This window comes from Chiloscyllium punctatum, chromosome 22 (genome assembly GCF_047496795.1).
Source record: "Chiloscyllium punctatum isolate Juve2018m chromosome 22, sChiPun1.3, whole genome shotgun sequence".
Classification (NCBI taxonomy): Eukaryota; Metazoa; Chordata; class Chondrichthyes; order Orectolobiformes; family Hemiscylliidae; genus Chiloscyllium; species Chiloscyllium punctatum.
Window position 1 is genome coordinate 13,603,381 of NC_092760.1, and position 14,701 is coordinate 13,618,081.

Consider the following 14,701-nt stretch of genomic DNA (forward strand, 5'->3'; position numbering starts at 1 on the left):
TAATTAGTATTATGTCAAGACAGTTATGACCTTCGATTATTCCTTACTAAATCACCATGCATAATGCTGCAGAAGGTTGGCTCATATAATTTAAAATTAATAGAATGCTGAATAAGCAGGTTGACAGCAATGTGGTTGACTCTTAACTCCCAATGAACAAGCCACTCAGTTGTATCAACTACTAGAAAGAGATAAAAGGAATGAAAACATACAGACCACCTGACATGGACTAAGGTTTCAGGAAATGATATCTGCAAACGCAGCCTATCGACTCTGCACAGTCCTCTTTATTAACATACGAACGTTAGTGCCAAAATTGGGAGAGCTGTCTCATAGACTAGTCAACCAACATAGTCATATTAATGGAATCATATCTTAAATATATCCTAGACCACACCATTACCGTCCCTGAGGATGTCCTTTCTCACCCACATGATATACATTTGGGATGGAGTTGCCCCAGGCATCCTCAACGTTGACTGTGGACTGTTAAGTCTCATGGCATCAGATCAAACCTGGCAAGAAAACATTCAAGAAAGTACCATGTACTTAGCTGGTGCATCAGCACTCCTCTATGTTGAATAGCACTTGGAGAAAGCACTGGGGATGAAAAGACCACAAAGTATTCTGGACGGGTCCTTCAGTATCTTTCACCAAGAGAGGCTTAGCTGCGGTAGTACTGATCAAGCTGATTGGGTCCCAAAGGACATAGCTGCTGGACTGGGTCTGAGGCAGATGGTGATGGAACCAACAAGAGGGGAAAACGATACTTAAACTCTTTCTCACAAATCTGCCCGCCACTGATGCATCTGACGATAACATTATCGGGTAAGAGTGACGACCAGATAATCCTTCTGGAGACAGAGTCCTGTCTTCACATTGAGAATACCCTCCATTCTGTTGCATGACACTGACTTTGATTTAGCAGCTCAAAACCATGAGGTGTTGTGAGCTATCAGTAGCAGCTGGATTCCAACAGCCTGCAACCTCATAGCCCGGTATATTCCCCACCGTACCATTAGCATCAAGCCAGGAGATCAAACCTAGTTCAGTGGAGAGTGCAGTAGGGTCTGTCAGCAGCAGCACTCATCTAAAAATGAAGTGTCAACCTGGTGAAACTACAAAACCAGGCAACTTCCATATCATACAGTAAAAGCAGCAAGGGATTCCACAACCAAAGAATCTGCTGTCAGAGGAACCTGGTTGAGTTGCATATAGTAGGTGGTAGTGCTGCCAGTGTGCGTTGATGGGAGCAGAGTCAATGTTGAAAATGAAAGATGTGGTGCCAATCAACCAGGCAGCTTTGACCTGGATAGTGTCAAGGTTCTTTTGTGTTTTTGGTCCCTCAGAACTGCCATCTAAGCAAGTGGAGAATATCCATCTTATTCCCAAGGTTCCATCGTAATCCTGAATTGTACCTTGTAGATGGTGGGCATGCATTGGGAGACAGCAGAATTCCTAACATCTGTTCTATTGTTGTAGCCACAGGAAATGGTTAGTCAAGTTCAGTCAGTCAAATATTGCCTTGATGTCAAAGGTAGTCACTATCAGCTCACCTCTGGAGTTCAGCGCTTTATACATGTTTGGAATATGGCTGAAATAAATTCAGGAGCTGAACTAAGTAGCTTTGACAGTATCCAAATTGAGCATTAGTGAGCAGATTATTAGTCAAGACAGCTGTACTGTGCACACAAAGACATACACAGATCAGACTGCGCACTTGAATTGTAAGTCCAATGACCACAGCAGTGATTGGTTTGCTTGGTTTGTACCCTAATGGCTTCATTTCCTTTGCATTAGAAGTGGAGCTACTCCAGATGTCATCTACTACATTCTTATAGGGGTAGCCCTGGTCTCCATCATCATAAACTTTGTGATACAATGATCACTTCCCCCTAAATGTTTCCTCACTGTCACTTGATTTACTTGGCCCACCTCATTCCCAAGAAAAGATCTAGTGGTGTCTCATCTCTTGTTGGACGTATACTATAGGAAATTCTCTTAAATACAATCAAGGAATGCTTGTCCCTCACTGCCCTTACACTACCTGTATTCTAGTGGGTAAATAAGGTTCCCCATTTCAGTACTCAATTGAAGTTTACACCTTTCTGTAAACTCCCTGCAGTTTTGTTCTTCCATATTGTTCCCAATAGGTGGTGATCTATATACTGCACTGAGCAACGTAATTACAAAATTGTTATTCCTTCGCTCTAGCCAAATTGATTCTGTCCTTGAACCCACTGAAACATCCTCTTCAGTATTGCAATACTCTTCCTAACCTTAAACACCGCTCCACCTTCTTTTTTTGCTTGCCTAACTTCTCTGATTACCTTGTAATCAGGAATTTTTAATACCCAGATCTGACTTTCCTTATATCATGTCCTTGTTATTGTCACATCATAATCTCTGGGAGAAATGTTTGTAATTCTCCCAGTCTTATTGCCTGTAGTTAATCCATAGATGCATTGTAACCTGATTCATTACTTTCTCCCTAACTCTGAAGTAACCAATTAACTTACTATTCTCTATTTTAGTGTTCTCTTCCTTGTCCAGCATTTCGTGCACCCCTCTGTATTACTTTACATTAGAAAAATGTCTTGCTAGGAACTTGATTCCAGTTCTGTTCAAAAGCAACTCATTTGGCTAGCGCAGATGCCATCTCCCCAGAGTTGGTCCTGGTATCCCACAAATCTAAAGTACTCCCTCTTGCAGAATGTTTTTAGCCACCCATTCATCTGTCTTTGCCTATTTTTGTGTGCATTTGCATTTGGCATAGGATGCATTCTGGAAATTACCACTTCCTGCTTGCTAATTTTTTATTCAGCTTCCTAAATTTCCCACTGAAGGACCACATCTTCCTCTCTATCTATGTTGTTAGTATAAATGTGGACAACAAGTTCTATTTGTTAACTCTTCCCCCAGAAGAATGTCTTGAAACTGTCTGTGACATCCCTGATTCTCGAATCACATTGGCCACAGAGATGCCCATCTGTTCCACATCAGTACTGCTTTTCCCCCTCAGCTTACTCCTTCCTATGCAACTGGTGTTACAATTGACTCTCACTGCATTCATCAAGGATCCATTGCTCTCACTAATAACCAGAATGGAAAACTAGTTAATGAATGGAACCTCTGTGTACTCCTGTGCTACCTGTCTGTCTCTCTCAAAATGACTTGTGGTCGCCCATTCCCTAACTGCTTGTCCCTAACTTGCATTTTGCCCACCTCTCTGAATTACCTTTCCATGTAGTTGTCTGCCTCACGTATTCGCTCAGTGACTCCAGCTGCTACTTGAGCTCTGAAACTGAGAGTTTAAGCTAGTTCAACAGATGGCATTTCCTGCAAATGAGCTAATTGAGGGGACATTCGTGAGGAGCATCAAAACTCCCACATGCTGTAAAAAAGCCTTCTCCTTTAAACAAGCTACCCTACTGTACCTTGACTCATACCCCTTAGTTAATTTACTTTAACATACTTTAACTCTTGTACTATTAACTTAAAAAATGGAGTTTATTAGAATGTAGAAATTCTTCACCTCAGCTCCCTGTCCTGTCGATAATTTCTTCCCTGTTCTAGTTTATGAAGTTATGTTTTTCAAAATTTCTGGAGTTGAAATGCAACCAAATAACTCAAGAATTTAATGTGATGTCTCTTTCAGACCTTTTCTCCTCACTTTGTTTTAACTGGTGTCTGCTTTCCTCTCTCTCTCTCTCTCCCGCTGTTTTAGATGCTGGTCACTGTCCCCAAGTTGTCCTCTCTCTTATTTTTTAGCTGCTGGTGATTGTCTATAGGTTTTTAGTTGCTTGTGACCATTTCCAGGTTCCCCCTTCTCCTGTGCTTTTAGTTGCTTCCAAATCTTCTGCTCTCCTGTACTCTCTAGATATTACTGAATTTACTGTATTACTTCAGAATTTTCTGTTCTCAATATTATTTATGCAACTGTAAAATATCAGTGAGCCATAGTGGGAACTTTGTAACACTTTCTACTCTTGTGATTAATGCATTACCTTCTGTAGTTTGAAAATGCACTTATTTATTGTTCCATAGTCATAGTGTGTCTGAACCTGCACTAGGATGTTAAGATTTAATAGTCCTAGTAAAGAATATTACCAAAGGTTTTTCTTTCCATTTCGTATTTTACAGCATACGTGCAGCTGAAATTTACATATGTGACAGATAAGGCATTTTATGCCATGGTAAACAGCAAATGCAGTGACAGCAGAAAGAAGATCCGGTACATTTTGGGAGTCCGGGACAGAACTGAAGATGCTGCCAACTAGCAGGAGTTCGGTGTGGGTTTCACAATGGAAATCATGTGGTTAACAGTGAAGAAGGAAACAAAAGTGGAAGTAGGGGCACCACGAAGAAGGAATTTTTTTTTTGTTTAAATTATTACTGTCAGACAACTCCAAAAAAAACTGAGTCTACCAGAAAATAATTTGTTCCTGAAGATTAGATCTATTTGTTATATTTGATCTTGTATTAGAATTAGCTTTAAATTTTTCTGCTTTTTTTTTGTCCTAATTGCCACTGCCATGAGCATTGTGCAGCAATCTATATATATATTTAATTTATTCATTCAGGTCTCATGCTACAAAAAAGAGTTGACAACATTGCTGCCACAAAATAAAGCACATGGAAACATGTTCTTAGTCATTTGTTTGTGGCAATTCCATCTGTTTTGGATGAAAAAAATAGCTACTGGTGAGGAAGAGAACTTCATTTATGAGATCTTGCGCAAAGGGTTTGATTTTAATAGCGAGAAGTGGCAATGATAATATTACCTGGAGCATTGTGATTTCCATCTTGGTGATAGCATTGTTTTGTTTTTACGCCTCCTTTCTGTAACTCTGGCTCAGCTGATTAATCATCTGAGTTAGATATGTGGCTAATTAGAAGCTTATTTTATCTTTTGGTTCAGTTAATTAAGATACTTTGTTCCATCTATCCATCCCAACATAACATTGGTATGCCTGTTAACAGTAATTAAAGCAAAACTGGAATAAAGTTTCTTTCCTATTACTCTAATGCTGGGATAGACTTTTCATCAATTGCACTTCACTGATAGCGGAATTTGCTAGATATATATTACTAACATATTTAAATATGCTGTCTACTGATAAGAGCGCATGTTTTCTGCTGGCAGGAAACACTGCAGTTGCAAACTATGAAGTAATTCTGCCCATTGACATTGAATATACATTATGATGAAGTCAGAATTATATTGATAACACTAATTTTATTTTTTGTTCATACACATGTTGTTCTTGCAGCGTTTTAAGCTGCACATTTGATTGTCCATTTGCTGGAATCGACATGTAAAATTGAGTTCTACAACATCTTTTGATTCTAGTGTTAGTTAGGGTATAGGTGACTAAAATCATGATCAACTATTTACTGAACTGTGTCCCTCATGCTGAAGGAGAAACAGAGTGGTCAAAGGTCATTAGGAACAAAAGTCAAGTTCATTTTCTTTCAGTTCTGGAGAACGATGCATATACTATTTGAGAGAAGATCTAAATAATCTATCTTTATTTGTGATGGTAGTATTGTTGAATTTCAGGAAGCTGTCTAATTTCATTAGTGCTGGCTTGCAAAGGATAGATTTGTTTTACTACAATATGGGGGGGGTACCAAAGTGCAGTGTCTAATTTAGAAATACTTTCTGCAGAGGAACAAAGGCAATAATTAGTAAAATAATTTAATTTCATAAACTACATTAAAAACTGTAGGAAAAAAAAAATTGATTTAACTGTAGTGCTCTGGATATAAAGGTTAGCATTCCATTTTTTCTTTCTAACTATTTTTGGTACCTGTCCATGACATTTTATTGATCTATATACATGGAAACCTAAGTCTCTGGGCCTTTACTATAAAATCTGGCTTTTTTTCTATTTGCGGTTTGAGGTCCACACACCACAATTCTGCTCATTCACTTAACTTATTGATACTTCTTTATAATTTTGTGTTTCAATCTGCCTATCTTTGAGTCTATGACAAACTTAGATATGAGCTTTCTGTTCCAACATTTTAAGTTGTTAAATACGATGAATAGTTGACCCCACAATGCAAATCCTTTAGTCAAATTCTGCCATTTGGAGTATGTACATTATACCTATCCTCTCTGAGCCTTTTCAACCAACTCCTTAACCAGGTTCATACTTTGTGATCAATATTGTGAATTGTTCAGAGAACGTAAAATCTGTTGTTTTAACTGTAAGTCGAGGAATTGATTTAAAATGCCATTGACATCCTCTTATAGCTCATCAGGTTTATCCAGTGTCCTGTTAACCAAGGCTGACCTCCTAACAAACTGATCTCAATTAGCATTATCCTTGACTGCACCTCCCTAGATAAACAAGGAGAAAGTTTCCAATGAGACTTTCATTCTATGCTGTTGAACATTGACCCATGCTTAGATGTGTTTTGTGATGCCTTATCAAGGGAATGTCTCAAACATTAAAATTCATCACTTGGATAAGATATGTGAAGGAACCTTTGCAAGCAGTCAATACGCATAGTCAAAAGGCAAAATATAGTGAGAATACTAAGGATCAGCAGCAAGTAAAATGCACAAAGGAATTAAAAAAGCTAATTATAGGGATTTCAGAAAGCTAGGATAGAAGAAACAAATGAAAAAGTTCTACTGCTGCTTTCAAACTTTCTGTATGGTCAACCAAAGCTGGAATATATGTCATACATTTTGGAACTTGACCAGGATATTAATCTCAGGCAAGATGTGAGAAAATGTGAAATATTCTGGTTACTTGTTTCTCAGTGCCATTTAAATATGTATGTTTAAAATGGAGCATCTAGATTTGGTTCAGCTAAATTAGATGTTTCAATGAGCTCAGTTGTTTAGTTCCATCTGTTAGAATAGTTAAATGAAAGGAAAGCACAATCAGGAGGAAGATGGTATAGTCTTGATATAGCCAGTCAGTGAATACAATTTCAATTTACTTATAGCTAAAGAAATTGGTATTTTTAAAATAATTTGATATAAACTTCATGACTTGGATGCAGCATTAGACAAGCAGTAAATCTCATGAAACTGGATTGCATAGCAATTGACAAGGGAGCATGACTACCCTGAAATAAATCTGATTATGGTTCAAAGCCTGAATGAATATATGTAATATAACATATTATAAAAGTAACCTAGTTCCATTACTTTATAATCTCATGGCAAAGTCAACCAGTGTTCTTGAGTTCTGACCAAAAACTAGTGAGAAGGGACTATATTGCATCTTTGGCATAGCCACTTGTTTTTCTAGATAGAGTTGAATCTTGAAACACTCAGCTGTGGAATTTTACCATTCATAACCTTAACACAATGATTGCAATGTAATCTGATGGAATGGTGAAAACTGTTAAGACCATCTATTTGAGAAATGTATTTTTTGTAAAATGCACATGTTTTATCTTGATTAAAAAACAACATCCTTATTCTTAAGTGAATGTAAATGCAGCCTGATCATGTATCTTATCTTAGTTTTACAGTATTTATGAATCTCATAGACTGGTCAAATGAAGATTTGATTTTGCGGCTAATAACTTGAGGCATCTAACATTATAATCTAACATTACTTTTTGGGTCTACTGAGGATTTACATATTTGACTGGAATTTTCTATGTTTCCTTAGCACCTAAATAATGGAAGTTTTCCGAGGGTATTTTCACTTGCTTAGAGTCTTCCTGAAATTATGTAATTATGCTTCAACAAAACTCAGGATCAAATTTCTATTTACATATTTGTTCAACTGTGTGAACTAATGAAGTGTTTATTTTTGGTGCCTTTGCATCTCATGCTCTAAAGATTGATTCTAATGGTTCCTGAACTGGATGTTGATCGTAGTTGTTGGTTATTTGTACATTGTGGAGGTTCTGATGTTAATAATTCTCACCTCATTTAATTGCAGGAATGGAATAAAACATAACAAATGGAAATATTTTTCAGCATAGTCAGAAGGAAATTAGCTAGGATATGTTTTGTAGGTTGTGATTATTTGTGTATTCCTCAATTAGTAATATACTGATAAACAAATTGTTCTGTACATGACAACTGAAAATATTATAAAGAATCTTTTTAAAATAGACCTGTTTCATTTTTCAGTAAACATTATGTTAATATTTTAGACACAACTCACATTTTTATGGTTTTTATTCTGTGTATTTCATTGAGGACAAAAAGGCCGTGCTGGCAAGTTACAACTTTAGCATCGAATGTCACCGTTGGATATGTGGGGAGGTTTAGTACTAAATGGTATCAAAGATCTGTCCAACTCAGCCTTGAATATGTTCATTTATCTAAACTCCACTGCTCTCTGGGAAAGAAAATTCCAAAGATTATCAACCCTCAAAGAAGAAATATATCCTTGCATCCTTCTTAAATGGGAAGACTCCTTAAACTATGCTGCCTAGTTCTAGATTTGCAGCATTTATCTTGTCAAGCTCTCAGAATTATGTTTCAAAAGATCACTTCTATTTCTTCCTAACTACAGTGAATTGGCCCAGAATGTTCAACCTTGCCTCATCAGAGAACACCCCCTCCCCTCCCCCCCAACCCCTCAACCCAAGTCATAAAAACAACAATTGCTGGAAAAATATAGCAAGTCTGCAGCATCTGTGGACAAATGACCAGAATTATCATTTCAAGTCCAATGTGACTCTTGTTTGGAACTTCAGGAACCTTTCCTGAACTGTTGCCTGTCCAAGTGTATTCCTCCTCAAGTAAAGAAACCAAAACTGTAAGCAGTACTTTAAGTATTTCTTACCAATGTCCTGTAAAATTGCAGAGAGAGGTCCTGTTTTAATTCTCAATCCCTCTTGCACTAAAGGACAATATTCCATTTGCCTTCCTATTTACTTATTGTACGTGCATGCTAACTTTGTGATTCATGTAGGAAAATTCACAGATCCCTGTGAACTTCTGCAGCTTTTCTCCATGTGAACATTCTGTTTTTCTACTTGTCCTGCCAAATTTTCCCATATTATACGGGCATTGCATATGTAATCTTTTTGCCCACTTACTTATCCAATCTATAATATCCCATTGTAGACTTTTATATCCTTATCATTATATTTCCTTATTATCATCAGCAAGTTTGGCTATAATACAGTTACTCCCTTCATCCAAGTCATTAACGTAGATAGTTGAGGCCCAACACTGATCCCTGTGGCCATCAACTCATTTCTTGAAAGTGACCCACTTCTGACTATCTTTCCTTTCATTTAGCCAATCCTGTATCCATGCTAATATTTCATCCCAGCAGCATGAGCCCTTATGTAGAGTGGCTCTGTAATACTTCCATCCACAAATGTAAGTACCTACTTACCTTTGTATTATTCACTAATTTGGGCTTGTGATTTTTCAACCCATTAGTGTCATTAATGGATACAGTAAATTGTTCTTTAAAGTCCATGCTAGCTCTCTCTGGACATCTGACAATTGTCAGCATGCTCAGTCATCCCACCTATAATTATAGAATAGTAACTATCTAACCTCTAATTCCCTCATTTCCTTGTGTCACCTTCTTAAATAGAGTGAGCAAAAATGTTCTAATCTTAAAAAGGCTGCTACTTCAAGACAACCTCGGAAGATTATACTTAAATGTTCACACCACTTCTTGTAAAACACTGTGATTTGCTCTTTCATGGATTAATTTATATATTACTAAGATATTGCATATCTTAATTCTGTTAAGTCTCTGCGCCTGCTTAATTGGAATGTGTGGCATGCTGACCTCCAAATACTCTAATCACTGAAACTAAATTATTCAGTATGCCTGCAATTCATCGTTTTCATTGCCAGTATCACTCTTGTCAGTTTTCAAAGGACCCACTTTGTTTCTGACTGCTCTCTTCTAATATACTTTTAAAGGGTTTTGGTTTGGTTTTGATACTGCTTGCAAATTTTGTTTCATGTTCTCCAACTCCTGGGTGGTATAGCTGTGTTTTCTGGCAAAACCTTGGCCTAAAGAATATAAACTGGTTCTGTATCACTAACCATAAATTCCTCCTTGAATGCCCCACTTCTGTCTCTTTAGTCACTATCAGTGGCTTTACGGTGTGGTGTGTGTGTATACTGGAAGCTATGTAAACCATGTTACACGTAGGTAAAAGGAATTTGCACATTGCACATGTTTCATAGAAGGAAGCAAAAGTCATGGAGACTGCCATTCCTGTAGCAATACCCTAACCAAATCAGAGTCCTGCTGCTGGTCTGAGAGCTAAGATTGACAGTAAAGTCTTGTTGCATCTTGATCACAATTATGGCTCAACAAATCAGAACCTTCTTTTTGTGTCCCCTTCTTTTCCCAAGTCTGTTTCTTGTGTCCTAGTTCTGGTGAGTATCAGATGAAAAACTTTGACTGCTTATCACCTTTTATCATTGTTGAACAGATTTGTTTATTGTGGTCAATCTATATTCCATTGTATTGAAGTCAGTCTTAGCTAAATATAGAATCTTAGTAGCTGTTTCACATTGCTTCCCTTCAAACACTCTGTTGAATGTGATCATATTATGCTTGACGTTGGTTAATGATCATGAACGCCATTAGTCCTAATTTAATTTACCTCATTATAAATTAGAGTATGGCCTTGTTGGATCAAGAGCATATTGGGCTGGATTTTATGAAGGTTCACTGGTATATTTAAAGATGGGGGGTCTTGTAAAATGAAGCAGATAGCCTTTCTGCTCATCCTAACCTGCCTTCCGTATTATACTGGCGGTGAAAAAGTAAGGTGGCCAATTAAGGCCCTCGTCTGACTGCTGCTGTTTTATATATGGAAGCTGCAGCTTGCAGTTCTCACTGTGAACTGTCATTGGGCAGGAAACAAAGATATCTCCCCTCTGTTGCACATTGATGGCACTCTCTTCCCAAGATTATTCTACCCTCTAACCATCCCCCTGGCCCTGTCACCTCTGCTCAGACTGAGATATGGCAGCTAGTCCTGTTCAAAATCCCAGACATACCTTGCAGTCAAGATTGGCCAACAGCTTACTAGGTCGGACTTCTTTCCAGTTTATTCCTCAAATGGTTAAGGTTTCTTCTAGCATAATATTGCTGCAGCACAGTCTTTGTGATAGGTAGACTGATAACAAGGTTTTTGGATAGAGAGGTGGGGAATATCCCTTCACCACCTGTATTAACCCCCACATCCCTGGCCAGACTGAAAGAATTCACTATCTTTGTGCCAGGTGCGTATTTCAGTCCATCTAACGCACAGACTTCCCACACTTTGGGAAAAAAAGTGAAAAAATATTACCATAGGTATTTGACACTTATAGGTATTCGAGATTTGGAGATGCCAGTGTTGGACTGGGGTGTACAAAGTTAAAAATCACACAACACCAGGTTATAGTCCAACAGGTTTAATTGGAAGCACACTAGCTTTTGGAGCGACGCTCCTTCATCAGGTGATAGTCACCTGATAGGTATTCGACACCTCTTGTATAAATGATCATTGAGTCAGTGATGAAATAAATCACAGAAAAAGCTTGCAAACCTATAAATCAGCTGTCTCATCTGTGCACCTGTTTCAACAAAATAATGGAAGACTGGGCTCTCAGCCTAGTATGAATAATGAACAAAGTCTTTAACAAACTGGACTGACTCCATGAAAATTGCAGGGGTCTGGGAGATGCCCATGTCTGCAATTGGAGATCGCCAGCCCAGGAATACGAACATGCACGTTTCTCCCACTCCAACAAAAAAAAATGGTGGTAGGAATCTAGTCCCATCTACTGTTTTTATCTCCGAGTCTCTCTGATTCTGTGACAATTCAGCCAAATGTCTCGTCTGACAGATAGCTCTTTTAGTACTGCGGAACTCCCTCAGTACTACACTAGAGTGTCAGCCTGGATATTTGTATTCAAACCTTGAGACTTGAACCCAGGACTGTTTGGCTCAGAGACAAAATTGTTACAAAGCAACATTTTAACTCCCTTGAATGACTTTCTTTTAAAGCAATGGTTGATATATAACTTTCTCTGTTTTTCTCTCTTTTTTTTCCTGTAGATACAGTTACTTCCCAGTCCCCATAATTTTGTGACCACAGCTCAGTAATGGTTACAATGCCATACCCTCAAAGTTGAATATGTTCTTTATATTCTATATTTGCCTTAAAATGTTTCTTTCTTCTAATTTGATTACTTTAAATCTTATTTTCCCTTTACCTGCAGTCCCTGAAGCACAATTTCTGTTACTCTACTTTTTTTTGTTTCCAAACTATTATCTACACTATCTTTGCCACCTGAGGCCTGCCTCCCAATTCCTTGTGCCACCCTCTTTACCATTTCTGTGATGGTCCCAAGCAGATTCAGCCCATTCCAATTGGACAGCTCCCATCCTAGTACTGGTGCCAGTGTTACATGGAACAGAACACTTCTTTCCCACATTATTTAGTCAGTGATGTGTTCATCTCTGAAATCTGTTTATTCTTATTCATATTTGCATCTGTGCCAGGAAATAATCCAGAGATTAAAATCCTTTAGGTCCTGTCCTTTAATTTAACTAATAACTCTTCATACTGTCCAAATTCTCTTACCTACTCTGCTCTATGATGTTGGACCCAATATGGAATCCAATGACTCCTCTCCTTCCCTCAATGTCCTCTGAGGCATGGTAAATGTGTGCCATGTATTCTCAGTCAATGGATAATAGATTAACAGTATAGAGTCATAGAGATGTATAGCATGGAAGCAGACCCTTCAGTCCAACTCATCCATACTGACCAGATATCCTAACCTAATCTAGTCCCATTTACCAGCATTTCGCCCATATCCCTCTAAACCCTTCCTATTCATACCTGTCCAGATGCCTTTTAAATATTGTAATTCTACCAGCCTCCTCCAGTTCCTCTGGCAGCTCACTCCATACACACTCCACCCTCTCCGTGAAAAAGTTGCCCCATAGGTCCCTTTTAAATCTTTCCCCTCTCACCCTAACCTATGCCTTCTTGTTCTGGACTCCCCCAACCCAGGGAAAAGACCTTGTCTATTTACCCTATCCATGCCCCTCTTCCTTTTTTAAACCTCTATAAGGTCACCCTCTGACGCTCCAGGGAAAACAGCCCCAGCTGATTCAGCTTCTCTCTAACTCAAATCCTCCAACCCTGGCAATGTGTTTATAAATCTTTTCTGATCCCTTTCACGTTTCACAACAAGCTTCCGATAGGAAGGAGACCAGAATGGCACACAGTATTCCAAAAGTGGCCTAACCAATGTCCTGTACAGCCACAATATGACCTCCCAACTGCTATACTCAATGCTCTGAGCAATAAAGAAAAGCATACCAAACACCTAAGTGTATATATAAATCCTGCCCTGATTTGCTTTTCCAAAATGCAGCACCTCACATTTATCTAAATTAAACTCCATCTGTCACTCCTCAGCCCATTGGCCCATCTGATCAAGATTCCCTTGTACTCTTCGCTGTCCACTATACTTCCAATTTTGGTGTCATTTGCAAACTTACTAGATATACCTCCTATGCTCTCATCCAAATTGTTTATATAAATGACGAAAAATAGTGGACTCCGCATTGATCCTTGTGGCACTCCACTGGTCGCAGGCCTTCAGTCTGAAAAGCAACCCTCCACCACTACCCTCCGTCTTCTACCTTTTGAGCCAGTTCTGTATCCGAATGGCTAGTTCTCCAGATAAATTTCATTGTAAGATTTATGTCCAACAGAGACAAGTTTTTAATCTCATCAGTTCAGGCTGGGTTCAAACCCTAATTATGGAATGAAGGTGCTCTAAACACCTGCAACACAAAATTACAAATGTGTAGATACAACTCTTTGCTATTCAGGGCTCTCTGTTTGGATTATATAGCATATTTTGCTGCAATACTCTGACTTTAGTTATCTATGACTGGATAATACATTTTAATGTGGCAATTATTCTAATGTAGATGACTCATAACATGGCAGTTCTGCTTCATGAATTATGCTTTACCTTAAAAGTAATTTCTGATAACAATGATTTGTACCAATGCTGCAAAACTGAAGTATGAACAGTAAGTACAAGAACTAGTAGGTTAGTCGGCATCTAAGAAAGAAAAAAACTTCAGGTGGGGCCTTTCAATTAGAACCCATCTGATGGAATGCTTCACCTGAAATGTGAATCAACCTTTGATTTGGGCATTGGTTGACCTATGTACTTTTACCAGATCTGTGTGCAGACTTAGATTCTTGAGCCTGCTTTCAAGTGAAGAGCTGGGCACAAAAGAAATATAGAAGTAAATCTGTTTCGTTCCTGATACCAGCCTTACCTAGGACAATAACTTCCCTTCAGTCCGTGGAATTCCTGGCAGAGAAATATAAAAACCACAGTGATACCTAAATATCTCTGCAAAACAAAAACAAAAGTATTAGCGATGAGTGTGTTGTAACTGAAAACAGAACTTAAGCCATTCCTGATGAAGAGCTCATGCTTGAAACGTCAACTCTTCTGCTCCTCGGATGTTGCCTGACCGGCTGTGCTTTTCCAGCATCACGCTTTTCGACTCTGATCTCTTGCATCTGCAGTCCTCACTTTCTCCTCAAGGCATTTGTTGTCATATCTGACTCTTAGATCCAGTAAATAACTTATGATTTTTGCTATGTCATTGGTACAGTAAAAGGATTACTGCATCTTTATAATAGCGTTATAATTTCATGATCGGCTCTAAAGCGTGACAGTTGCTTTTAGTCTTGC

General features: G+C 38.3%; 1 protein-coding gene across 7 annotated transcripts in view; it reads left to right on the forward strand.

The window, feature by feature from the left end:
- prdm11 (PR domain containing 11) overlaps nt 1-14,701 on the forward strand; it is a 185,331-nt gene that overhangs the window by 151,028 nt on the left and 19,602 nt on the right. Inside the window, exon 11 of one of the 7 annotated variants that reach the window (XM_072591828.1) lies at nt 4,144-5,028. The exons of the other annotated variants lie outside the window; for them this stretch is intronic. Within the exon in view, the coding sequence (XP_072447929.1) occupies nt 4,144-4,280 (137 nt within the window). The 3' untranslated portion in view covers nt 4,281-5,028. Of the gene's footprint in view, nt 1-4,143; nt 5,029-14,701 lie in introns of those variants that run through there. 7 annotated transcript variants of the gene reach the window in all.